The following is a 27466-nucleotide window of genomic DNA, read 5'->3' as shown; positions in this document are numbered from 1 at the left end:
TAGGCTTGAGAAGGAAATCAGGGGAAAAATAGTGAAAAGGTTAAATTAAAAATGGAGTGAGCAGAGATACCTAAGTACAGTCTCTGATTTCAGTCTGAGTTGTAATGAAAACTGAATCTTTGCATGGTGTTTTATCTGCAAAGGACTCAAAGAGGGAGAAAGGATAAATGTGGGTTGTACGGAGTGTGTGTGACTGCACACACCTGCAGTCACACACACTCCCAGGCTTGTTCTCCAGGCAGGTTGAAGATGTGTTAATGTACATGCTGGACTGAGTCGAGGCTGCAAACTGAGCTTGGACTTTAATACAGCAAACTGCTGAGTCATAGACAGGAGCGCTCTCACCGCACAGTTCTTTAATTAAGATCTGAAGCCACCTCAAAATACAGAAGAGTCCTTTAATTAGACTCAGACTCTGATGTTCTCCTCTGTGTCCTCCTTCGCAGAAAAGAAAAGTTCTTTCATGGTAAAAATAAAGAGAGAAGAATTTAATCGCAGGTTGCTTCAGAGCTGAACTCTTTGTTCATCACAATCAGTTCATGCAAAGCTAAAACCTTCTTTGCTGTTCTAGTGTGTAAGAGTATTTTTTCCTTAGTTGCACGTGAGTCTGCAGGTTAGGTGCATGTGAGTTACAAACAGATCATCTGAAAGCATCATCAGCTGAGAGCTGGTCTTACCAAACTAAATCCCAGCGCTGCTGGACTCAACAGGAGAACGTTACAAAGCAGTAAACGAAATTGAAAATGTTTTAACAAAGAGGTTTCAGAAATGAATTTGCTTGAAATCACTTCATTCAATTTTATTTGCTGAAACACGCCGAGGACAGCAGTTAAATGTCAACTTTTGCTGCTGACCTTATAAATGTCAAAATGTCTGTCCTCTTCGGAAAAAACATTGTAAAAAGGCTTGAAGGGGTACAAACATCTGACTCTTTTTACACTTTTGGTACGTTATTTTTTCAGAGAATTCATTCCAGATGTGTATTCATAACAGTTAAGAGGCCATTTAAGAAATAAAAGTTTACCAAATTATATCTAAATTATAAATAATTTATGTAAAGGCACTTTTCATCAAACCTCAGAAGATTTTAAGCCTTTCTTTCAACAAATAGACTTTCATTTTTAACTCTGTCCTCCTGCAGCACTTAAGTTACATTTTCCATATTTTTAATTTTATTTTGACTTTTGTTTGATTTTGTAAAAGGTCTTGCATGGGTTTAATTGTCAGAATATGCTTATTAATGAAGGATATCTAAGTATTAAGTATGACAAATTTCTCTATTACACAATTATCTTCCAGTTGCATTATAACGCCAAAAGAATTGACATAAAATCAAACTTTAGATTCTCTAAATAATCTTCAGGGGTCCTATTACTCAGGCTTACACATTTACACAATGCAACACACGGTTTTCTGCTCCAACTACTATCACATGAGAAGACTGGAGCTTTAAGGGGAGTTTAATTAGATTATTGGAGGTTTTGGTTGTTGAGGAGGAAAGAGAATAAGCCTCCCTCCTCCCTCCTCCTCCTGCTTCTCCAGAGTGGATTTATAAATGAGAAACCCTCCTGTTGTTCCCAAAGAGCACTCCAATCAAGTACTGACTTCTCACGTCAGATAACAGGTCAGTGCTCAGAGGACGCAGCAGACTCACCTGATGATGCTGACTTTCGTTAAAGCCAATCCGGAACTCTTTACCTGTTAGGTAGGACTTATAATCTACAGTTTTGCTTTGACTGTTTTCTTTGTTGTTTAAAAAAAAAAAACTCTCATTTTAGATCCTACCTGGCTCTACTGAGATCTACCTCCTACAGGAAGGGTTGCCCCTCTCTGCTGCCATGACCGGCTTCCCTCTGCTGTGGCTGTGCTTGCTGCTCAGCCTCCTGCCTCTGGAGATCCAGTCCCGGGGTCTGAGAGCTCGCAGACACAGGTAACCCTCTGCTTTCTTGAATCAGAAGCTCTTAAAGCAATTCAGATTACTGTTTGCACTCACACAAAAACAGCAAATACACATAAATCATGTTTTTTATTTGCTAAAGTCTTGTTTTGTTTTCAACACAAAGCTAATTGTAATGGAATTGGACTTTGGAAAAGAACAGCTCTTATGTAACAAGATTATTGTGAACTTTTAACATCAGCAGAAGTAGCAACATAGGATGATAAGTGTTGCTTAATAATAATGATAATAATAATAATAATAATGTATTTAAATATTCACTTGTTTTTGTTTTGTTGCTATTTTGTAGACTTAGGTTCATTCAATTGAATTCAGTGATTTTCTAAACCTTGTCAAGAACTTCAACACTTAACCTGCAAGCAAAGCCCTGTGGAGTCTGTCTGAAATTTTATAATTAGAGTTAAAAGGGAGATATTATGTCAAATAGTATTTTTTGAGCTTTATATCATGCTTTAATATTATTCCTTCATCAAAAACATCCCCAGAGTGTCGCTTTGATTTTTTTTCATGCATGAGGAATGCTTCAATCTCCCTTGGCAGCCATTAAGGGGGTGCTAAAATGCTTGCTAAACGCTGCCTATTTGTACTAAGCAGTCTCTCCCTCTGCCTCGTCAGACTGAGGTAGATGAGTCTGCAGCAATTAGCAAACAGCTGGTGGAGCGGAGGAAATGCTGAGCTCATCATGCAAACTTCTCAGTCCAGCGTTCCTAAGAGCAATTGTTAATGACATAATGAGAAGCATGGTTGTCATGACATGCTCAAAGCAGAATGTTGGAAAAAGTAGAAGCTTCTTAAAAAGACAGAGACCCAATTTCAAGACATCAAATTTCTGGTCATGTTTCTAAAAAAACTTTTAAGAAATTTACGTGACAAAGTTACTTAATTTCTGCTTAAAAATGACACTATGTACCTGGAAAATACATAAAATTGCCCCTTAAAAAGGTGAAGCACTCATGATTGTAGTTCAGAGCAGCAGCTGGTGAAAAATGAAGTACATTAGTGCTTTTTGGCATTCATTTATGTGGGAAAAGGGTCCACCACTAGAACGAGGTTATTTGTCTCTGCAGCAGGAGGTAGAGATGGAGGTGAGGGTGATTTAGTGGGATTTGGGGCAGGAATACATTCACATACCGAGGGGCCAAGTTTCACCCTGGCAGTCGCAATGAGGGAATCTACAACAATATAAACACAAAGAGCAAGACAATGTGGAAGTCAGGCAGGACAATTCAAGGTAAACTAGTTTAACCTTAATAACAAACCCCTGGATGTGGAGGAGAGAAAAAAAAACATCTGACAGTTATTCAACTCAGGCTGATATTGCATCACACTGCCACTTATCCAAAATGCCAAAAGAGAACAAGAAGCTGGTAAAGAGCAAGAGAAAAGGAGGACCTCATTGTGAAACAGCGGGAATCGGATGGAGACTCAAAGTTTTGTCTGTGCAAAAAGAGTTTCGAGGAGTAGAGGAAGGGAAGTGTGTGAGCATGCTGATGTGTGCTCATTTTGTAGACAATCTCTTGCTGTGTTGGACCATGGGAGAAATTTTGGTGAAGCTCATTTTGATCTCTGTCTCCTCATTGGTTCACATTATTTGTTCCAAAATTCACACAGGAAGAGAGGAAGTAAGATTATTTTTGACAATTCGAACTGGTGGATGTTTTTATTTTTAACAAGGAAGAGGATATGTCTTTACAACAAGCTAGACGTATTCAGTGATTTTCTAAACCTTGTCAAGAACTTCAACTTACATGTCATTGAACCTGAAATTTCAAGCAAAGCCCTGTGGAGTCTCAAATATATCTCATCTGTTTCACTTGGGTTCTATTACTACATGTAGGGTGTGTCATGAAAGTCAAAGTGCTAAACTTCCAGAAATGATTTTTTTCCCACTACAATATCTTCATCTAATGTTTTGAATTTATAAAGTGAAGATATGTTCAGTGATCAGTCATTAGTAAGGATGAGGAAGTCAGGAAAAGTGTTTGGTGACGCAAACGAGGGACATGAAAGTCTTATGTTCTAAATCCAGTCCCCCACAGGAGTGAATGGTTGTTATTGTGACAATAACTGTAATTCAAAACCTGAATAATTCTGGCAACATTCACACTGACTTTCTTCTGTGGTTCTAACCAGCAATGTTACACTGCAGATCTAGGTGAGATACCTGATGCTCACTTCCTTCCTTTTTTTTTAAGAGAGATGCGTCCACAAATATTTTCCCCTGTGAAACATTGCTTTTGAAATTACTTTTTCACTTCTAAAAAGAGAAATGCAGAAAGCATTTCTGTTTCATATTTTCAGTATTCATAGGTTTTATGGTTAGAAAATATATTTTCCCTTTTAAGTGACAAGTTCTTAAATGGACATTTAAAATCATGAACACTTGCATTACTACACCCATCCGGTATTTTGTGTGTGGCTTGTTTTGTCTTTTTTCAACAGCTTCAGATTTCCTAAACATCCCAGTTCTGCATCGTTTTGCACTTTAAAAGAGTTTCTTACACATGAACAGCTCAGTTTATTTTGTGCCTCAAACAAAAAAATAATGTTTCTAGACAAAAAGAATAAACAGAACTTATGATGTGCGTAGACGGATCAAAGGATCAAGAAGATGTGTTCATTAAAAATAATGAGGTCAAACCCATGACGTTAATAGTGTTTCACTTATCCAGGAGAACATAATGTTTCCCACAAGAAATGTTGTGAACATTCAGAAACAAATTTTTCTTTCATTACCTTTCATTTCTTTTGGCTAACTTTTTTTTCTTTTACAACTGACGCATAACTCTGTACGCATAATAAATTTGAACCAGCTTTATTTAATTTTAACTTACATAACTCCAAAAAACAAATGGGACTCCCATGATCCACAGACACATTTGGTCAACTACAAGTGGCTGCTTAGCCACATAATTGCTCTGGAGTGCTTTAGATGGGTAGAAAGATAATATACATATTTTTGATACGTTTAAATAATACAATAGTTTGTGTAAAGTGTGGGTATTTTTACATTTATGTGCAATTTAACAATATAATCAATTATCAAGAAATGGAATTGGGTACATGTTATCCATTTAGGACACATTGAAACCATTTAAAACTGCTTTTACCAGTGAAACACACAGTGAGAGATTACATTTGTGTTGGCAGTGTGGAGGCCCGGTGTCCAGCCAGAGGAGTGATCAGAAAACCAGCTGGAATTAGTTGCTGGATAACTAACTGTTTTCTTGCCCACTTTTTACAAGCAACAACCAAACAGAAAAATCTTTAGCAATCATTCTTAAATTTTGTTTAAAGTGAAATTAATTGTGTGCATACTTTAGCAAAGCAATATACATGAATTCCACTATTGTGGTTCAAATACATAACTTTTGTGACGATAATCAACTTTTCTATGTCGTTACAATTTTTCCTCAAGTGTTCTGGATATTGCATAATCTCTAAAAGGTCATGTGACTTATGCATTTGAACTCTTGAACGTCTAAAGAAAAAGAAAACCGTATCTTGTGATGACTGAAGACAAAAACTTTGCAAGTCAGCACGGAGGTGGGAAAATGAGTGCTTTAAAGACACACATGGGAAACAGTGTTGGAGCCTCTGCAACATCTATAATGTGTATTCATGGCTGTAACTTCCTTGTTCTTTCCCTCTTTGCTCCTCTGAAATGCATCAGCTGCATGCTGTCGTTGATTAACTCGACATAATAATTTCTTTAAGCTGTGCTGATGACAGAGCAAACAGTAGCGTCAGCTGCTTCTCAGGTCTGTCGGTTTGAACCACTCCAGTCTGGTTGGGTGCAGCAAGAAGAGCAAACTTCAGGGGTTGCTGGCCCATATTTGAGCCTCAGGGAAATGTCAACTATTTACTAAGAAATTACAAAGGAAATAAATAATCATTTGTTTCCTTTGAAACAAAAGTGTAGGCAAAAGTGCCTACACTAAAAACTATTCTCAATTGTGAATTATTTTTGTTGGTACTGTCTCTATTGATAGTTTTGGTAGAACTAGAAACAATGAAATAGTAACATAGGTCTTTTTTTTTAAATAAAGAATAGCAATAAATTAATTTCCCATTTGTAAAAAACAAAAAAACAAACAATATATTTAAAATGTCTTCTGTATTATTTCCTCTTTTTTCAGGTTAGGTGAATCCAGAATCTATAAAGCGTCTTACCCCAACTCTCCACCAGGTGTGTCTGATCTTTCTGCTGCCATCAGTAATCAAATTCCACAGGAAAACACACAACACACTGTGAGGGCCCCACTGCACAGAGACCCATCATCAAAGTTGTCTGACATGCTTCTTCGTAGAAACAATAAGACGCTGCCGGTGGAACCGGTGCGATCGCGAGGGTCACGGGGTCGTCGTCATGCCAACAGTGGAAGTTCAAGGGGCCACGGTCATCTGATGAGGGTGAGGTGCGTTCTTGGCACCTGTCAGGTGCAGAACCTCAGCCACCGACTCTACCAGCTAATTGGACAGAACGGCAGAGAGGACTTGTCCCCCATTAACCCCCGCAGCCCCTACAGCTTCGGCTAGCACCACACCTCCAATCAGAGACGTACTGGAACAGCTTTTCCAAATCACTCATTTCCATTGGACCACAGATGGAAAACTTAACACTCATGTTTACCCTCTCCATTTAGAGTTTTGTTCATTGTTATAGCAGTAATTTTCAGTGACTTTTTGATAGCACTGTTCTCACTGAGGAATTTCTTTAGATCTGTGAATGTTACAGAATTTATGAAGAAAAAAAAATGCTGTGAGAGAGTTAGATGTCAAACAAACAAAGGGTAAATATGGCCTAAGAACTAAATCTGTAAATTGCTCAAATGTTCCTGAGAGAAAAAGAGCCAACTGGTGGTGTGTCACATATGCTTTGTGATTTTTCTTTGTCAATGATGAGGGGAAGTGGCAGGAAACCCCAGCTTCCTATAATTAACATATAATTAACATTAACATCTAAAGAAAGGATAAATTGGAGAGGAAATGCCTGATCAAGCCAGAAGTGTCCAGTCTTGATTCAAAGACCAGGGGCACTCACAGTTTATTGTTTCTTTTATAATAAATTGTGTTTTTCATGACAAGTTGAGGCAAATTTATGGTTTCTAAATCAGCCGTGGTATGTGATGGCCAGTTAAGATTCGTCCATGCAGATATCCCAATCAGAACTTTTTGTGATACCAATCAGCCATTTTGGATTAAGCATTTGCAATATTACAGAGATTTTATTCAAATTGAACACTTCTTCTTTCAGAGCAGAGCTCCTACCACTGTCTCCACAAAAAAATGTAAAATGATGGAAAGGCTATTCTCCAAAACCAAAGATCTGCAGATGTCAACTTTTCTCCAAACGAAATCTGTTGAGCACATTTGAACAATGAGTTAAGAGTCTTACCTTTTAATTCAGCATAACGTTCAAAGTATGGTTTCAATTTTAGTGATGCATGAAATATAAAGCAGCAATAATCATTCATTATTTTATGAATTCATAGACTTAGTTTCTGTTTTGAAGCTTGAGGTAATCCAGTGACATTTATGCTAGTTGAACTGTGATAAATACAGATTTACCAGAAATCATCAGATATTCACAATTATTAACTGTATTTGGAACAGAAAACACCAGGATCATACATTATAATCAATTAGATGACAAAACGTGCCTTATCTTAATGTCCTTTTAGAGTAAATACTACAAATAAGTACATATAAATTCTACAATCGTGTGGTTTTTTCACCAAGTTTAACACATATTTTGTCAGCAGACTATTTTCTCAAACTTAGCTGTCTGACTAACATCAGCTTTCAGCATCAATATTGTTCCTGCTGTCTGAACTTGAGTGAGCTCAGCGCTAATCTCCAAAAAGCACTTTAATCTCCATGTGCAAACAAGCAGCTTTAGCAGCGGGGACAACCTCTGGCCACAATGACCTCTCACTCCAAACGCTCACAACTCAATCAACTAAAACGAATGCTGCTAATCTTTCTGCAGATTTCTCAGCAGAAACTGAAGGTTGTCTTAACTTTCAGAACTAACAGAGGACAGTGGATGTATCAAAGTACTGACTAGAAACTGTAACAGAGTGGGATGCAGTCTTTTTTGTAGTAGTTATTTCCAGGCTTTTAAAAGAAGCCTAATTGGGATTACTGCAATTGAGGTCTGTTTTTGTCCCTTCTGTTTCTGTGTAGGAGTTCAGTCACTTTAGTCTTGACTCAGTTTTGCTCTAAACTGTAACAGAACAACACAAAAGCACTTTGTAAGCATTAATTTTAAAAGCAGGTCTTTATTTCTATGTCAATAAACTACTGAACAAATTCCTCAAGTGTCCTTTTTTGAGAGCCACTTTTGCTCGGTTTTAGATTTCGCAGAGCTGTTCAATCGGTCATTTTAAAATAGAAAGAGAATGGCAGAACTTCAAACCTACCTATTGCTGTTCACCTCCTAAAGTGGGGAGCCATTTCAGGTGAGCTTCAATCAGCAAAGCAATCAAGAGTGGTCTGGTAACTTTGGTGGAGCTGCACAGGGGAATTAATACACATGAGCTTCTGGTCTTTATGGAAGAATTATGTGTTTTATTATTTAAAGAATTAATTAATAACTTTCATATGCAGTTTGCCTCAATCTAGGTACCAAGAGCAGAACTTTTTGACCTACACATGAAATGGTATGTGAGACAAAAAGCTAACACTGCACGTCATCCTGGACCCAACATTGCCCAGGAAACACAGAGATGAAAGCATGATGCTGTGGGGATACTTTTCAGAGACCAACCCTTAGTTCAGCTGGTAAGGGTTGGAAATTAACTTCTGTGACCAACAGAGAAGTTGGTCACTGTTGATGGCCAACAGAGCAATCCCAGAAGAAAGCCTGATAGAGGTTACAAAAGACCCTTCAGGATAGCAAAAAATCTTAACACACAATCAAAGCATAAATGGAAATTGTTGAATAAATTATTGATCATTTGCAAGACAATAAAGTGAAAAATTCTGTCACCTCACAGAAACTTTGCAGGACCATCTGTCTGCATGCATAAGTTCTTTTCTGGGGGTCCAGTGCATGAATGGGTGAGTGTGTCTGCGTGAACTTGTGTTGGAGTCGTGCGCTGTCCTCAGTGCACCTTATCTGCAGGGACAGGCTGCAGCTCACTACGACCCCACAAACAGAACATGTTTATCTGGAGCAGGTAAAACACAAAATTCAAGCCAACGTCAAATATTTGCTGTATGTACATCTGATCTGACTCCGAACAAAGGAACAGACACCAATTGACCATGACAACGTTCCTCACAGCTGTTTAAACATATTTTTAGTGCTGGAAACTGTTGGTGACCAATATGGACTGCTGCCAAAAAGGACGTTTGCTGTCCTTGACTGTAAGGAGCAGACAACAAACTACAAATTCAGTGGGTCATTGACTCCTGTTTGAACTATTTAGTCCATGTTATCTATGTGCATATTGCATTTAAAACAGCTGACCAAGATAATGAGAACCTCTGATACAGAGAAATGTCGTCAGGACTCTCTCTGTGCGTAACTGAGTCAATACCCAGAAATTAAACTCTGGAGAAAAGAAGAGGCCCTCTGTCATCTCAGTCAATTTTCTTTTATTATTTGACTGCAGATTGAGCAGATTCTGATAAGCAGACTCTACTGCACTGATTAAAATGAAGAATCAAAACAATTATTTTGATGCCAATAATATGTACATCCAAAACTTGCTGATTCATTCCACGTGTCCAAACATGTACTCTGCTGATTCCTCTAAAAAGGAAAAACTTCCTGTGGTGGACGCTGTGTTGAACACACAAACAAGGCCAACGTTCAACACACAAGGTACCCCGTGAGGTAAGGGTTGGTTAAATTGTGACTGGACATGGGTGTACACTTCATGCGGGTTTTATAAAGAAATTGATAGGTCAGACACTTTGCAGTCGGAACCAGGAGGATATATATGAGCAAGCAGCCAAGTCTCCAGAGGACCAGCACCAGCACACCTGAACACATCTGCTGTGATTACATCCATCAGTCATGAGGGTGGTCAACATTGTAAGGATTTTTTTTTTTTTATCTATGTATGTATCGATGTAGCCCACAACTTCTGGGAAGTTATGGGCTAAATAACATCTATTTGTGATTTTACATGCAGGGACCGGATCCATCGCTGGCATATCGGCCAAACTTAGAAGACTCCAAGGAGAAAGAAGAATACAGAAACTTTGTGGTGAGTTTGAGGTTTCCTTTAGCTTATAACGACTATTTATCCATCAATTGGTTTATAATTGTAAGGTCACAGGGACAGCTGTTTAACAACACATTCATTAAAAAAATATTACATTTTTTGTTTTGTAATAATACTTGGATCATTGGCCGTGCATAGAAAGTAAATACATTAGTAAGTTAAGTTCTTTAAAACACAGAATTATGTTGAACTACATCTAGTTAACAATGCTGTAATACAAATTTTTGTTCAAAACCAAAATTCCAACTTGCATTTTTAAGAGGAAATGAGAAAATATGTTGTTGTGGTATTAAAGACCCTTTTAAAGATTATCATTAAATTTAATCTAAGATATGGAAAGTATTATAAAAATAAGAAAGCACCGATGCAGCTTTTTATATTTCAAAAACAAGCTTGGAGTGATAATCATGCTCTGAACTACAAATAATATTTTTGTTATTGCCAAAGCATTCAAATTTATTGAAACTGAAAATCTCCAACAGACGTTCAGCGAAAGAGTTACGAAAAGTGCAGATTAAGAGTTTGTTTTTTGTAGATGTCCAGAGAGAACCAATGAGAAAATTATATATGTTTAAATTATGGGATCTAAATTAAGGAATGGTTTAGAATTTAGTTTAATAAAATAGGAAAAACAGATTAAAGATTTTATGAATATGGTTTGAAACTATCAGCTACAGGTACAGACTGTAAGATTCATACATCACTGTGAAAGTGGTTAATTTTCTTAAACCTCCTGTTGAACATTATATTGTTGTAAAGTACAAACATAAAAATGTCAATTTGTTCAAGAAATTTACCCAAGTATTTAAAAAAATCTAAGAAATTACCTTTCTCATAAAACATATATGTATGTGTATTTTTATACATTTCTGATTTCTGACAAAATGAGATTTTCTATTGATGAGGAGACTCAGTTTACTTGTTGATGTAAATGTTGAAACAGTAATATTACATTACTTAATAAAATTGCCCAGTGTGTCAAAGAGGAACTTCTCTTTTCTCCAGAATCTTCAATCCCTTATATTTCAAATGGATGATGGTGCATCGGTGTTGTGAACTATACTGAGGAACTGTTTCCTGTCTTTTCAGGATGGAAGTCTCTTCAACAGAGTCTTTAAAACATACAGTATGATGCACACCAACCAGACTGTGGACTTCGTCCAGCAAAAGGTGAAATAAACAGGGGCCAACAGCAACAACTAATTATTCAGTTGTTTTCTACTTCAAACTTATTTTGTTTCAGCAGCATTTCCAGCAAGTTACAAACCTAGATGTAGATATATATATATATATATATATAAAAGCCTTACCGGTAGTCATACTGCACCCTCTGCAGCACGCTGAATGGACCCACTGCAACCACTCTCAGATGGGAATGATGGACGCCATCATGTCTCTGGACCAGCTGGTGGACGAGTCGGATCCAGACGTCGACTTTCCCAACTCCTTCCATGCCTTCCAGACTGCTGAGGGCATCCGCAAAGAACATCCAGACAAAGGTACCTTCTAAAGTGGAAAACAATGACAGCATATAGACCAGGGCAAAGCTTACAGATTACCCTGTATCACCTCAGACTGGTTCCAGCTAGTGGGGCTGATCCATGATGTTGGGAAAATCTTGGCCCTGTGGGATGAGCCGCAGGTATGACAGTCTTTTGACTAGATTGCTTTAAGATATCTGCACTATATTGTGACTTGTATATTGACTTCAGTCAAACTTGCTGTCTAGGTAAATTGGAGTTTATTTGAATTTATATAAGTTAATAAAAAAAGAGTTCTCCACATTTTGTGATGGATGAGTATAAAGTGTAAAGAAACAAACATTGGAGAGAGTAACAAAACTTATTTTCAAAGTTTTATTGCAAGTAATAAAAAAGTGTCATACCAATTTTGAGCTCCCTTTAACTAAATATCACGTAATAAAATCCAATTCAATTGCTTTCAAAACTCAACTAGTCAGGGAAAGGAGCCCCTCATGTTAATGACAGTATAAATACAGCTGTTAGTGAAGACCTCAGAGGTTTATTTAGAACACACCAGTGAACAAACAGCAAAATGAAGACCAAGAAACACAGCACACAGCTTTGGGATAATGTTGTGAAGAAGACCAAGGTAGAGTTAGCGTGAGCAAGTCTTTGACATTTCACAAAACACTTTTCAGTCCAACATCATAAAATGAAAAGACAATGACAACAAAAGACCTACCAAGACAGGCCAGGGAACGAGACGCTGCCAAAAAGCCAACTGTGGAAATCTTTCTTTCCACAATTATGCACTACTGTCATATAGAATGTCAACCAACACACAAAAAGTTTGGGCCTTAAATTTAAAAAAAGAAATAAAAGAAAAATGTCAGCACTGTACAGCAAAGTTAATATTCTTTCTTATTGAGCTACACATTGAATAAATCATTTTGTGGCGGGTGACTGTGTGTGTGTGTGTGTGTGTGTGTGTGTGTGTGTGTGTGTGTGTGTGTGTGTGTGTGTGTGTGTGTGTGTGTGTTTTAGTGGGCTGTAGTAGGAGACACATTCCCTGTGGGCTGCAAATTTCAAAACTCCATAGTGTTCAGAGACAGAACCTTCCAGGACAACCCAGATGAGAAAAACCCAAAATACAAGTAAGTTTTCTCAGATTAAATTCTTACTGCTTAAATAGAAATTAAATGTCAATATTTTTCACAGATTAAATATCAACGGTACAATCGTATGACATGCTCAATGGTATTTTCCAGTACAACTATGTTCAACTTTTTTCATTGTGATTGTCGACTGGGTCATTGTTAGAACAATAATTATCATATCCAGAGGCGGTTCTTGCATTGTCAAAGTTGTGAGTGAAACAGAAACAAAATGGAATGTGTATACTGTGGACAATACAGGATGTGCATTGAATACACTTCACACACTCGTCATCACAGGATCAACTGTGACATCCTCCTAGAAACACAAAGCAGCACTAAGACAGAGGGAGAGTGGAGGAAATAGGATCCAGCATCAGTTTCTTCTTTTTTCTTTAGGACTGAATATGGGATCTATGAACCCAACTGTGGCCTTGACAAAGTGATGATGTCCTGGGGCCATGATGGTAAGAAACTTTACTGAATCTGATTTAAATGATGTACTGCAATATCTTAAATGCTATAAAAAATATTGCAGATAACTGCCTAGACTGTTCTCTAAGACGGAGCAGTCTGCTTAGAGATTGTTATGCTAGTAGAAACTGTTTTTACTCTTGTAATATATAGCATAAACAACAACTGCTGTAATGCAGTTGTTGTTTATGCTAGTAATATATGGTGATGTTTGCCAAAACAGCAGCAGTAGCCAGGAGTAAGTTTTTTTTTTTTTATAAACTACATTGCTGGGAAGGAAATATTAAAAGTCCTCATCCTCACTGTATCTGGACATAGCTTACTGTCTGGGGTCAAACTTTAGAAATGCAAAGTGTGAAGTGAAATACAAGTCATGTTTCTACGTTGACATTGTTCTTTGTTCCTTCAGAGTATCTCTACAGAGTCATAAAGTTCAACAACTGCTCCATCCCAGAGGAGGTGCGTGAATCATTAAATGAAGTGATCGCCTCAGCGGTTGGCAGTCAGGTTGGGGTTTGTATCAATTCCAAGGTCTTTATTGATTGAATGCTTCATTTGTGTTTGTCCACAGGGGCTGTACATGATTCGATTCCATTCCTTTTACCCCTGGCACTCTCACGGAGATTACACCCACCTGTGCAACGACAAAGACCTGCAGATGCTGCCCTGGGTCAAAGAGTTCAAGTGGGTATATTCCTCTTTCAGAAACACCCTCTCATTTCACTAATGGAGGATTTGACTAGTGAGACCTGACTCTGAATTCTGTGTCTCTGCAGCAAATTCGATCTGTACACCAAAACCACAGATTTACCCAATGTTGACGACCTGAGGCCTTATTACCAGTCTCTGATCGATAAATACTGTCCTGAAGTGCTTCAGTGGTGAAACAGCAGCATCGACATCAGAAATCTGCTACATGACTATAACATGTAAATATTAATAATTCAACATTTTATCAACACTTAAGCTGGACTTAGTGCTTTTTTGATTATCACCTTTTGCTTCTGGAAACTTCTATCTCTGCAACATGAATCCTCAAGTCTCACATAATGAGACTAGATGCATTATGTGAAATTATAGATGCATGTACAAACTTTTTTTTTGTTTTATTGTATTTTGACAAGTTAAAAAAAATCTAAATAAAAACTATTGCTATGTCTCCTGTGGCATTTCATTTCTAATAATACCTAAGTATTTGCGAAAAGCAGAAGGTGCTAGACATGATTCAGTACACAGAGAAAGACAAAGTAACAGGTGCAAAAACACAGAAAACAGCAGTGATATACATTTACTCCCTTGAAAAAACAAACCTGAGCTCAATACTTTGAATTCCATTTTCTGCTTTCAGCAACCAGGAATATTTTCTTTCTTCCTCAGCATTAGAAATATAGCTGCAGTAAAGTGGAGGCAGATAAGGAAGCAGAAATGTCCTCTGGCTTTTTTTTTTTCTAAGGCAGGTGGTGATCAAAAGTCTGAAATTTCTCGAAAAACTTTTGTCATGGCTCTCATCTTTCTTCAACTTCCTCATCATCATCCTCATCCTCATGCTCGCTGACTGCCTTTTGTTCATTTTCCTCCTCTTCATCTTCAGTGTTCTTTTCACTCTCATCCTGCTCTGCCTGTTTTTCCTCTGAATGATCTGACAAGCTTTCATCTCCACCCTCGTGGAGATCGTCCACCTTATTGGTGACTGCAGTCTGCTCTGCATGCCTGGTCTTGCCGCGCAAACCCTGGAGCAGACAGAAGGTGCTGCTGCAGGCAATGAGAGTCCAGATGAGTGTGAGGGCGGGAACGCCTCTGACCTGAGCACGCACCCACCTCACCGCTTGGGCAACAGCGGTGTTGGAAACCTGACGTGAAGCTGATTTGTCCTGCAGATAACAGGAAAAAAAATTTATAAAAATTTGCCTCACCTTCAAAGGCTTTTGTGTCTCTCACTGAAAGAAGTGGGGAAGCCATTATAGTTTGTCTTTCTTCAGTGATCGTAACCATTTATGGACAGGAGTACCTTTAATCCAAACTGAGTGAGCATGCCCTCCAAGAAGGTGTTGCCTAAGTGCACTCTGGGATAGAATTCCTCATCATAGACCCTCCTCCACCAGCGCTCTGGAAAAGATCTGCATGGATCCAAACATGGATCAAGCTTCATTATTCTGATTAATACACATGGGGCAAAGATTTACGTTTGATTTCCTAATGTTTTTCACACAAAAGACTTCTCAAAACAAGTCTTGATTTACAATTTAAGCGTTTGCACTTTCAGACATGACATTTATGCAAAATGTCTGAGGAAAATAAGAGTTTTCTTTTTTAGATTTTTACAACTGTGCAATCAAAAAACTGAAAAGAAATGAATTGCAAAAGGCTTATAAAATTACAAACACAAATGTCAATGTATTTTATGAGAAAAAACCAACAACTCATGAATAAAGGGGCTGAATTCAAATTTGGACAAAGCATTACAATTGTTCAAGTCAAAAATGTCCTACCTTTCTAACATCAACTTCCCAGTCATTAACCGTAAGTCCATTGCATTAAAAAAAAAACAGTTATTTCTGCTGCAGGTAGGGTTTACATAAGGATCCAGAAACTATGAAATGGGAATATGGCATAAGGAAAGAACAAAGAAACAATAAGGAATAAAGTCTAGAAGAAAGTAAGATCTGGAAACTACTGAAAAATTCCTTAGGAATCCCAGACTTGTGAAAAACTCATTTTTATTTCATTTCCCACTGATGTGGAACTTTATGTTTGTCTATCACATAAAATCCAGATTAAAAGTCCATGTTATGGTGACAGACTTAAAAAAAAAGCCTAAAAAACGTTTGTCACCATAACTTAAGAAATGGAAAAAGGTTCAAGGAGTTGAATTAGTGTTGTAAGAAACACTAATCACTAATCACCAGCACTGAAACATTACAGCCACATCAAAATGTGGCTGTAATGTTTCAGTGCTGGTGGAAAAATGGTGAGCACTGACCCATCGGCCTTTGGTTCAGTAAACCAGTATCTGTAGCGGTGAGCTCTCAGGTAGGTAGGTGGCTCCTCGTGAAATGGATACTTGGATACATCTGTCTGGATCAGTTCAATCACTACAGGAGCAAAATGAAAACTGTAAGAGAACCGTTTGTTCCTTGTTAAATTCCTCTGATCTAATCCTGATTTTATAGGGATTTCAACACAATTTCAGAAAGAAAACAGCTTCATCTTTCTATGGATTCATGCTTTCATTCCCTGATTTCTTTCAGAGAATGAAAACTACTAAGCAGATGCAGATCTGACCCAGTTTCAAACAACAAAAAAACAGTTGCATTTGTTTCAGTTTTCATTTGTGAAAAACTCAAAAGGGTTTTGCACCTTCTCTTTTGCCTTGCAGGAGTCGGTACATCAGACTAGTGAACCACGGACTCTGGGTTTGAGGCCCCAAAGCTGCAAACCACATCTGCCAGTCCAAGCGAGGCTGATGTGGCGTCACCACAGGGGGAGACGCACTGACGTTCCCTGGCTTGTACATGAACTCAATTTCCTGCAAGGATAAATCAGAATCATGTAAACCACTCGCATATTGTGAACGAATCCCATTTAAACCATCACCTCACCGTCCATGTGTTCCCATCGATGCTCCCTTCAATGACCACCTCTGGCCTCCCGCCCACTCCCGTCATCCTTCTGAACAAGCCGTAGGAGTTGACTAGCTGGTAGCGATCCACCAGTCCATACGCCTGACGCACCCCTGGCCACAACCTGGAGTGAGACTCATACTCTATGAAGCTAAAAGGCACCTGAAAATAAGGGAGAGAAAACCACAGTGAGATTCTGCTGGATATTGTAAACCATCAATATCTGCAACCTGCAACTCTGATTTTCCAGCACCCACCAGACTGACTGCAAACATCGACACAGCAGCAGCGCCAAACATCGTCCACTGGATCATCCCCCAGAACCGCTTCAGAGAGCTAGAGATGCACGCACACCTGCACATGAATTCACATTAAAGTAGGATGAACAACTTGAATGACAAAGATCCAAAAACAGAGAAACGTTACATACCTGAACATGGATGCGACCAACTCCCAGGTGAGTGAGAGGACTCCGATCCAGATGCAGGGGATGGTGACAGTCTTCAGAAACTGGTTAAACTGGTGGTATGTGAATGCTGCAAAAGTCAGATGAATAGCAAAACAGTGAAGTGCAAATCTTTCCAAACGTTTCTTGGAAACTGAAGCAGAGCTACCGACCTGTGCGCGATGAAACAGTGTTTTTGTCTGAATCCACCTGCAGGTCGAAGCAGATAATTGTTCCAAAGATCATGAGAGTCCAAACTAGCAGCTCCACTAAGCGAGAAAGCCACAGCAACAGCTTGGAGTCTATGGAGAGAAAAATAAACAAATAAGTAGAATGTAGAATTTCTGATCATCTTGGAAGAAAAATAAAAAAAGGTTGTCAGAGTTTGATTTAATACTAATTAAGTCTTATCTGTAGGTTTGACAAATCTTTCAGTAAAACAATTTACAAATTTTGGAGTTTGATAGAGAATAATATGTCCTGCTTATTGGAATCTGGAACAAAATAAATACAATTGTTGGACAGGAGTATTCTACACCAGGGTTTCCTACCATGTACTTTTGCCCCACCAGGTTTAGCATTGTTTATGTATTATCTTTTTCTGATTATTGCCTTTTTAAGACTTTATAACTGGTGTTTAGGTATTAATCTTCCAGTCTTCCAGTAATGCATAACTGATATTCACAAATTTTCTGTCAACTTTCCTAATTTTTGTAACTTAAAATCATGGCAGGTGCCTAGATGACTGCCCTAGTGCCCCAACCACCGGGCATAGCAAGTTTTCTGGGGGAAAACCCAGAAAACTTGCTATGTAAACTAAATATAGATTTTTTTTAAAATCAAGAACTGACAGAAACCCTGTGTAGTTTACTGCAAGTTAAAATGTCAAACACCAAAATATGATGTGTAAAATGCCACAATTAAGTTTTTTTGAATCAAATATATATACATTAATGTTAAGTCCCCTACATTTATTAGCCATTATTAGACTTTTGATCTTTAGGACACAGAAAAAAAAGTGTAGAAAGCCAATGCTAAATTTTTCCATCCTAAAATATGTTTGTTCTCAATTAATTCATCTATTTTTAAAGCTAGAAAGGTTATTTCAAATTCCATGTACTGTTATAAACAGTACTTTCTCCCTACTTTTCAGTCATGATCACTGATCTTCCTAAACATGAATACATGTTTGTAGAGACATATTTATGCATGTGTACTGAACATGGAACAACACCAATAATTTCAACATTTCTCTCTTTTTTTTTTTTTTTTTTTGCATAGTGGTGATAAAAGGTATTCTAATGAAAGCAAAGTTCATACTTTTCCGGACTCACTGTATATTATCCTTCTCTAAAAATTGAAAACTTAATTATAGATTTTCAAGTCTGATAGATAATCCGCCTACAAAAAATGCTTTCTTTCAAAATGTTCCACATCCTCTCAAAGTGTAAAAAATAAAAAATGCTTTGCAGGTTAGCCACGGGAGAAAACACAAGAGAATTGCCAGCATATACCGTTGCTCTCATCTCCAGACTTGTCTGCTTTGCGGAGCCAAAAGTTGACGTGGCGGTCATCCAGAAGGGACAGGCAGAGGGTCACCGTCAGCAGATTGAAAAAGTTGTAATTACCGGACAAAATGATGAGCACCTGAAGAAGCAACTACACAAAGAACAAAAACAGTCCAATTTACAAACAAAACATAGTTTTTAATAGAAACGCATTGAGAAATCTGCTTGTGATCAGAACTGGACAATTTTCATCAAAAAAGAAAAATCTAATATTTGCCTTGTTAGTACATGAACAACTAATAAGCCACTGACAACAACACCCTCCGGTGTGGAAGTTTTGACGGAGTGAAGAAGTCCCAATGTTGGCCATTTGCTGTGTAACTGAGCTAAAAAAGAAAATGCAAATGCTAAACCTTGCCTTAAAGGAAATCAAAGTTTCTATGGAGGAATATCAGATGTTCATTCAGGCTGGAACAACTAGACTTTAGCAGCAGCAAATATTCTCTAGACTGTTCTCTAGCTTAGAGAACAGTCAATCAATGAATATCTGGACTCTCAGTAGGAATTCAAGAATGCCATTTCAAACTTCTCTACTCACCTGCATATAAAAGGCGGCAAGTCGCAGCCGTCGTAAAGGACTGAAGAAGAGAAACGGTACAGGGATTTCAATAACGAATGTTGCCACTACGCTGAGCTTCTGCCACCAGACTGGTAACTGGTGGGCAAACCAGGCCAGTGGAGTAGGGATGCACTGAGTTTCATAATGATATGTCAGAGCTGTTCAACACAGACACAAGAAGCAAAACCCATCAAACAGATTTTCCAATGAAATTCGTTAACACCTGCAGCGTTTCGTGCAACGAAAACTCGTACCTGTGAGGCCCCACCACGTGGGACAACGTGAGGTGAGCTTCACCACTCCTGAGGCAAACATCAGCCTGAAGAGCAGCCAGCGAATCAGCCAGAAGGTCACAGAATCGTGCTCTCTGACCGCTCGAGATCCCCTTATTAATGTCAGGGGAGCCACAAGGATACAGAGGAACCCGGTTTCAAGCAGCAAGTTGTCCCTGCAGAGCGGAAAAAATAACATAAAAAGGAAGCAGGAAATGTTGCAGAGAGAGAGGGGACTAGCAGATCTCATCACGAGTGAGTTATCTGTTGTTCTGTTGCACAGCAGCAAAGCCAAACATCACTGTGATGACAAAGCAGCGTCCGGCTGTTTTTTGTAGAGACTGTGTGAAAATTGAAACTGCATTTTCCTGCACATCTTAAAGTAAGGTAATGCTTGTGCATTACAATCACAAGCTTCAACATATTAGGAATATAAAAAGTGTGGCATGCAGCATGTTTATTTGGGATGCTGAATTACAAGCCACTGCAACCAAGTAACTAAACAGCATACTTTTTTGCATACATATAAAACGTTCGGTGTGGAGAAGTACCAACACAGATCAGAACTTTTTTTTTTAACTCCAAACAAAGACAAAGACAGAAAAGCAAGTCAGAGTTAAAGGGAGGAAAGCTGGAACTTAATGCAGGTCAATACAGGAAGAAAACCTGTAAGAGGCTGAAAGACACTTGGGCGTGGAGCAGAGGTTCATCAAACATCAGGATAGACCCAGAGAAAGCTGGAAAGCATATTGGATAAGAGCACGTGTTTGTCAGATTGGCTTAGTCAAAGTCCAGATTTATATTTATTTGAGAATTTATGGGAAGACTTGAAAAGGAGTGATCAGATAATTCCACATCCGATCTGACTGAGTTTGAAAAAACATTAAATCCTTTTCCTTCATCATCCGTCTCTGATTTGTGCTGAGTTTGTGAGTCAAAAACACTTACCACTGGAAGTAAAGGAACACCTGGCCTACCTGTAATAGAAAAACACTTTTAGGCAAATTAAAAACAATATTATGCCAGAGAAAAGAGAAAAGGAGGCTAAGGCCAACGCAAACTCACTTGGTACATAGACAAGTACAAGGCCCAGAGGCAGAAGAAGACCAGGCTGTCCCTCAGAGGCTCCAGCAGCGTGGCTGCCAGGCTCAGCGCGGCTCCAGTGAGGCACAGCAGCTCCATGGCTGTCTGGGTGTCCAGGCCCAGGCGGGGTCCCAGCCACAGCAGGGTGGGAGAGGTCAGCAGCTGCTCCAGGAGAGGTTTCCCTGTGTACCGCAGCTGCCAGCGGGCGGGGAGCAGCCCATCATTCCCATACAGACCTGGATGCAAGGAATGTTGATTAGTCTGGGACTAACTTTTCTGTTGTCAATTTGTGCATTTGAATTTGATATTTCAAACTCGACACGTGCAACTGAAGCATGCAGGTCTGCAATGGAGCTGAAACTGTATTGTGGAATATAAATCTGGAGTCATGAAGGAACTTTCTGGAACTTCATCTCCATGCTGCAATCGTATTTTGTTTAGTAAAAGTTGTGCTATGGACGTGCTTAAAAACACATCCAGCATGTGGCCATATTGTGTAACAGGTTGGATTTCCCTCTGCAGCTCATCAAGTTAGCTCAGTACGCAGAACAGCTGAAGTTTCCAGGCGCAGCACAGAAAGCCTCAGCTGGAAGTTTTTTTTTCCAGCTAACAATGCTAACGCGGTGTGTGAAGCAGAGGGAGAGGGAAAGATGGCTTCTTGCAGTCTCACCTGGTATCTGAACGTAGAGGGAAACAAAAGCTACCATGTAGATGAGCGCCATGCACCAGAGGAACAGGCGCCGAGGAAGGATAGTTTCCCCCATGTCTGACCGCCGAGGCTCTTTCTTTCACATACGCCGCTCGTCGCTGTGCAGCAGGAAGGAAGCTGCAAGCAGGATTTGACGAGCGGGAGACACGTATTAAACGGGAAAGGTTTCTGAAATCACCTGAGCGGCCACGAGGTGTCGCTGCTGCTCCTTGCGTTTAAGTATCCCCTGTGTAAAATGGGTAAGCAGTGTTCACACCCCGTGTGACCCTTTGGGAGTATTATTTGACGTTAGAATGAGGTTTATTACTTACTTCTCACAACCTTTTCAAAAACAATAGCTTTGGACTTCAGCAGACATCCAGGAGTCTTCATTTAGTACAAATGTAGAACGAGAAAAAACAACAGAACACGTAAAAAGAAAGAAAAACAAAAAAAAACAAAATAGTAATATATTCTAGATGTATGAGGTGTAAAATCCCAAATATTTTTGTGGTTAAAGCAAACACTATTTTATACATTTTTACAATGTCTTTTAGTTCAAATGGGCGGCTTCTTTGTCAGGTCACACTGAAAGTATGAGCTTCATACAGAAAGGTTAATGGCCAACCACCTCCAGCCTCTATTTCCTGTGTAAAAAGCCATCAACTTCTCTGTAAACAACAATGCAAAAGTCCACAGATAGATTTGCACTTGAGCTATTTTGCAAAGAGATAACGTTCACATTGTTTTTAATAAATGACTTTTGGTTGTGTTTGCTAATATTTAACATTTTGGAGATGGAACAGCTTGTCAACAAATAATATTTTTCCCCTTGAGGAGCAATAAAGTCTAATCTGATAATGTGTAATGCAAAGCTAGTAGAAAGATGCATCAAAAAATTTTCAGTTAACTGCAGTGAAAGGTGATTCTCCACAGCATTAAAACTGGGAAGCAGAATACAAATCCATGGTCCACCTTTCAGATTACTATCAGTCTCCCCTTCCTTTCATCACATCCAAATAATGCTTGCAGTTATGTGACAAAATGTGGAAATGATAAATGGTGATAAAAACTATTGTAAAACAACATATCTTAAGGAAAACAGGTATTTGGTTTGACATTAGTTTATTGTGCAACTTACCAGGCGAGCATACAGATTCATGGCAATAAAGAGATGCTGTGCATGCTGCTAGTCCAATAGCAAAAGCATCCATGTATATACATTCAAGTTTTAGCCACAACACAGAAAAATGATCACAAAACTACTGATCACACAGATTGGAGTACCTTTAAATCTCTGACAGAGTGATTAAAATCAGGAATGCCCTGCATAGGCATCACAATTCATTCTTTGATGCTAGAAAAATACAGAAAAACAAATCTGATTGTACACAATATTTACAGAGTTTATTTTTAGGTGGCACCAACTCTAGAAGATGCTTATCCAGATGCCGGACAGATCAGCAGAGAGACTCTTGAAATGACGAGGGCCAAAGCAGCGGCGATGAAGCTTGGCAACGTGAAATTTGACACAGGTGATAGAGAACATGATTTAAGATTTGCAAGCCTCATGCCTTAGTTAGACCTCTGAATTTTTCCTGTGAAAGTAGTCTGGTACATCCCAACTGCCCATTTTTTATTTATTTATTTTAATATAAATCCCAAATATCCCACCCAGAAGGAAATGCAAATCATGCTTTCTTTGCTACCTGATTTTTTACATTTGAAAATAAAAGAGAACTTAAAAATCACAAATTAGCCACTGGAACAGATTTCCCTCAAGAAAATTCTTATTCTACTAAAATATTTGCATATTACACCTTTAATCTAAAAATATTGTTTAATTATTCAAAGTAACTTGCCCCATTCTAAACAAACAAACAAAAACAAAACTGGTTTGTTACACTATTTTTTGACACTTGCTGAAGAAATAAAAATTATAACAATACTGTGACAATTATCTATACCAGTAGAAATTTAGACAACCTTAAAACTGGATAACTTTCCCATGAAAACAAAACATGCTGTGGGTTTCCTCTGCACGTTGGAAGTCTTGGCTCCAAATGCCTATTGCAGGCTGGATTGTATTTCCTTAGAGACAGAACTCTTTAGAAATGGAAACACTTGACTTGCATGAGAAGCTACACAAAACACTGCAAGAATCTAATTGCATATAAATGGTTTGCTTGTAAATGCTTGCATCCCTTTTAGCATGACCTCTGAAATTCAGTCTCTGGTTTGCAGACGGACAAATTAACTATAGCTGCCTGTGTACAAAACACAAGGAGATGGCCGAAACAGTGTTGCTGTGGTCGAATCCCAGTGCGGATGGGTTTAGTAAAGAGAAACGCTTCTTTAGACGCCCCTTTGGTTATGTTCAACCAATAAGAACCACATCAATATCTTTTCAAACATGAAAAGATATTACACTTATGTTTACAGATAATACACTGTTTTCAGCACATGTAATTGTTTTTTATTCTTCTTCTTATTATTGTATTATTATTAATATTATATCTACACACCTTTGGATCTTTGAGAATTTTAAGGCAAATATAAATTCACACAGATTTGGATGGCTAGACTTAAAGAGAGTGTGTTCACTCTGACAGTGTTTCCTGCTGGTGGAATCGGATCAGCTGTCTCAGAGTCATGTCGCTCCATCAGCTGGACAAGTCTGTCCGATATTAGTCATCGAGGTCATGGGCTCCTGGTCCGTCTCCCTGACGCAGATGACCGCGTCCCCGCTCACGTTAATGAGGCACTGAGCCTAAAAAGATGGATCAAACGTAGACTCAGCAATATATGGTTTTGTCTTAGTTGTATTTTATTCTGTAATACAATTTAAATTGTAAAACCTGTTGTCTGTATACACAGAGTGAAATATTTCATGTATCACTTTCTGTTAAGAAATTTTTTATCTTTTTTCCCAATATACAAAAAAAAAAGGGATTGCTAAAATGACCTACTGAAAACATGCTCATGTACTGTTGAGTATATACATGCATTACTTGGTCAGGGCTCTCTATGCACTATGTACTGGATCAATACAGTGCATAGTGCACTGAAGGAGACCAGTCTCTATTAAGGAAGCCCAGTTTTAACCCCAGCAGCTTTCAACCTTCCAGCATTGTTGGGGCTGCGTTGTCTCGTCTTTATCTTGACACTATCCCATAGATTGATTGTGGGGTTTAGTTCAGGTCAGTTAGGTGGTCAATCAAGTGCAGTGACATCACGGTCATTAAAAGCAAGTCTGATTACTTTTAAAGCCCAAGTCCTAAATCTAAAATGAAATCAACGGGTCCATAAGACGCATGCAGTGCTCAAAAATGCTGCTCATTGTTGATGAAACAGTGTGACCGACAGCAGCAGATTGCTTGGCTCCCTATTGCCTCATTTCCACTGTGGGGTTAAGTCCGGCGTATTCAAGAGTTTCCACTGCCAGCTGGACTTTCAGTGGGCAAGTGGGGTTAAAACCAAATGCCTAACATGGCGTCATGCTAACGCAACAAGAAATGTGACTCATTAGTATGTCTCAGTTTGTAGCAAGCAGTGACATTTTTCTGTCCACTAATTAATGGACCTCAGTAGTACACATCTTTTAAATTTCCCCCAAATTTTCTTCACAATCATCTCAAGATTGTGTTTCCAGTTCTAGCAATACATGCTCCTTAACTAAAACTGTTCTAATACGCTACAGCCGGCATGTATAAACTACGGTTTTCAGCATATGAGCATAAAATGTGCATTAGTGTCTTTGTGTGGGTACCTGGTTCTTGTTGGGATTTTCCATTAAAACACAATCTTTCATGCTGTAGGACACCACTGAATTGCCACCGAGAGCTGCTACATGGGCTCGAACCATCGCAAACACCTCTGCGATGAACGAATGGAGGAAACCACTAACTCCACCTTCCTGCAGAAAAACAAGCACGTTTCATGCAACAAAAAGCACACCCAGTGGGCACAGGGCAGCACAATAACCTCCTGTAGCGTCAACCACACCTCTCGTAGGGATGTGGTCTCTCTGATGAAGAACATGTTGATGATTCCAAGGTATTTTATGATTCGGGTCCCCGGGAGGAAAGAGAGTGGCGTCATCTTCACCATGGTCACAGAACTGCCTCCAAAGGAGCGGCTGGAGCGCAGAGAGCGGGGGCGTCCCTCCGTCAGCGGACTGCAGTGCTCCAAAGACGAGACTGAAGGTCCAGAGAGAGAGAGAACAATGCCAAGCAGAAGTGCAGGAGAAGGATGTGAAAAGACCACAGGAGAAGACAGGAGGGCAAAAAAAGAGAACAAGACGGGAACTGAGACACCAGTAACCACTTGACAATGGAAAATATAAAAGCAGAAATGAACTTTGATGCACAAATGAGTGATGTCATGCAAAAATGCAACGGGGTTAGTGTTTGTACAGCAGGGCATGAACACTGATACAAAGGTAGAGCAGAAAATGTTCAAACCCAGGGAAAATTCCTGATTTATATGACCTCACTTTACGTCAAACATTCAGTCTTTCATTCTCAAAATGTCAAAAATATAATAGACATTGTGTTAAAATTAATAAGAGCCAAAATCACAAATTCCATTTTTTAGGAATAAATATTAAGCCTCTCTTAGTCAGCACAGGAACCAAACAATATTTTGCATACAAGTGAAATTGATCCTCTTTTGTAATTATCTCCAGACCCTAATTGTATGAACAATTTTGAGCTCACCTGCATTGTTATTATGTCATGACTTTAAATGCAGCTTTGTACGTGTTCGGTGTACAGCGTCAAGACAATCACTTGGAAAGTGTGCGCTGCCGTGCATGTCATGCAACTGAGGTAAAGACAGACAGAAAATGTCTGCAGACAGACAGACAGACCTGGGCACAGCTGTTTACAGGTGCGAATACAGTGCTTACAGTGAAATATCATGAGAGGATTGTTCTAATTCTTTGGTATTTGTGAACGAGGCTTGAGACATGGAAACGGACAGAGACAGCTATAAGCTGAGCTGAGCACATGTACACAAACCAGAGAGTGAAAGGTGCTTCACTGTGTAGTGCAGAGTTACCTGATGAAGTTTCCATCCGTCAAACCAGGAACCTTCAGAGCCAAACATTACACACACTGTGCACAGGACTGAAAATCAAACTAGCTCTTGTAGAGAAGCACTGCCCCCTGTCCTACCATGATGATTTGTTTAAACGTTTTCACCTCCAGGTGCATCTCAGTAGATTACGCACATCATCAAAATGTAATTTTATTTCAGTTACTCATATTATAGGTTAAATACACAGAGCAATGTATATATTTTTGTTCATTTTGATGATTTGAGCTTGCAGGTCATGAAAACTCAAAATGTAACTCAGTGAATTTGAATATGACAAACCATAAAAATACAAAAATACTACGTTGTGGCTGTTGAATTAGTTGAACAGCAGACAGGGCTCCTTCATAAGAAGTGCAAACACAAAAGGTCATAAACTGAATTTTAAGACCGAAGTATCTAGGTATATTAATGGAAAGTTACATGGAAGGTAAAGGTGTGATGCATAAGCAAGAGGGATTGAAAGGGGAAATCCATTCAAAAGTTTGAGAAGGAAAAAAAAATCTATAGACAACAGCTGGAGTCTGTTCTACAAGAGCTACCACAGACTGACATATCTAGAATAATTTTCTTAACCCTAACACTTGTTTTCTTTCACTGTAGCATTCTGAAAAACCACCTTTACTATCAATTACATTTTCTAAAAGAAATGCAAGGGGAGTGTGTGGACATAACTTTTAGGGGGAAATTGCCAAGTCAGCAATTAACTTTTTACTGGACTTGTAATAAGTATGTCACAGAAACTGAATTTCAGGTTTTTATTAGCAGTAATTTCTAATCATCAAAATTAACAAAAAACTGCCCGATATATAAAACTGTATGTAACGAATTTTTATTATATATTGC

General features: G+C 38.7%; 4 protein-coding genes across 26 annotated transcripts in view; 2 read left to right on the top strand and 2 right to left on the bottom strand.

Moving 5' to 3' along the window:
* Nucleotides 1–1582: 1582 nt before the first annotated feature.
* adm2b (adrenomedullin 2b) lies at nucleotides 1583–8258 on the top strand. 2 transcript variants are annotated; one of them, XM_055034281.1, is made up of 3 exons: nucleotides 1583–1624; nucleotides 1779–1930; nucleotides 6097–8258. In XM_055034281.1, the coding sequence occupies exons 2-3, from the start codon at nucleotides 1839–1841 to the stop codon at nucleotides 6494–6496; spliced, it is 492 nt and encodes a 163-aa protein (XP_054890256.1). In that variant the 5' UTR covers nucleotides 1583–1624; nucleotides 1779–1838; the 3' UTR covers nucleotides 6497–8258. The 2 variants fall into 2 exon arrangements, with proteins under 2 accessions (XP_054890256.1, XP_054890245.1); XM_055034270.1 differs by having other exon boundaries at nucleotides 1594–1705.
* A 1601-nt stretch (nucleotides 8259–9859) lies between these two features.
* miox (myo-inositol oxygenase) lies at nucleotides 9860–14447 on the top strand. Its single transcript, XM_055036593.1, has 10 exons — nucleotides 9860–10004; nucleotides 10105–10179; nucleotides 11287–11367; nucleotides 11534–11696; nucleotides 11772–11839; nucleotides 12705–12814; nucleotides 13214–13281; nucleotides 13698–13747; nucleotides 13860–13972; nucleotides 14065–14447. The coding sequence occupies exons 1-10, from the start codon at nucleotides 9987–9989 to the stop codon at nucleotides 14171–14173; spliced, it is 855 nt and encodes a 284-aa protein (XP_054892568.1). The 5' UTR covers nucleotides 9860–9986; the 3' UTR covers nucleotides 14174–14447.
* A 99-nt stretch (nucleotides 14448–14546) lies between these two features.
* lmf2a (lipase maturation factor 2a) lies at nucleotides 14547–21684 on the bottom strand. The gene is made up of 14 exons (XM_055036586.1): nucleotides 21506–21684; nucleotides 20818–21071; nucleotides 20701–20729; nucleotides 19735–19928; nucleotides 19460–19638; nucleotides 18868–19012; nucleotides 17527–17655; nucleotides 17339–17444; nucleotides 17166–17262; nucleotides 16888–17070; nucleotides 16646–16814; nucleotides 16269–16380; nucleotides 15297–15405; nucleotides 14547–15159 (listed from the first exon to the last, which is right to left on the bottom strand). Exons 1-14 carry the CDS (start codon nucleotides 21597–21599, stop codon nucleotides 14794–14796), a joined length of 2166 nt encoding a protein of 721 aa, XP_054892561.1. The 5' UTR covers nucleotides 21600–21684; the 3' UTR covers nucleotides 14547–14793.
* A 947-nt stretch (nucleotides 21685–22631) lies between these two features.
* c2cd5 (C2 calcium dependent domain containing 5) overlaps nucleotides 22632–27466 on the bottom strand; it is a 30270-nt gene continuing 25435 nt past the window's right edge. For 20 of the 22 annotated variants that reach the window (XM_055026961.1, XM_055026969.1, XM_055026992.1 and 17 more), the window contains 3 exons: nucleotides 25529–25722; nucleotides 25293–25439; nucleotides 22632–24293 (listed from right to left, as the gene is read on the bottom strand). In XM_055026961.1, coding sequence (XP_054882936.1) covers nucleotides 24174–24293; nucleotides 25293–25439; nucleotides 25529–25722 — 461 coding nt within the window. In that variant the 3' untranslated portion in view covers nucleotides 22632–24173. Of the gene's footprint in view, nucleotides 24294–25292; nucleotides 25440–25528; nucleotides 25723–27466 lie in introns of those variants that run through there. The other 2 variants (XR_008605771.1, XR_008605773.1) reach the window with 1 other exon arrangement.

This window comes from Poeciliopsis prolifica, unplaced genomic scaffold (assembly GCF_027474105.1).
Source record: "Poeciliopsis prolifica strain line A6 unplaced genomic scaffold, Auburn_PproV2 SCAFFOLD001, whole genome shotgun sequence".
In the NCBI taxonomy this organism is placed as follows: Eukaryota; Metazoa; Chordata; class Actinopteri; order Cyprinodontiformes; family Poeciliidae; genus Poeciliopsis; species Poeciliopsis prolifica.
Note: the sequence above shows the minus strand (reverse complement) of the source record. Positions and strands in the feature narration are given on the sequence as shown.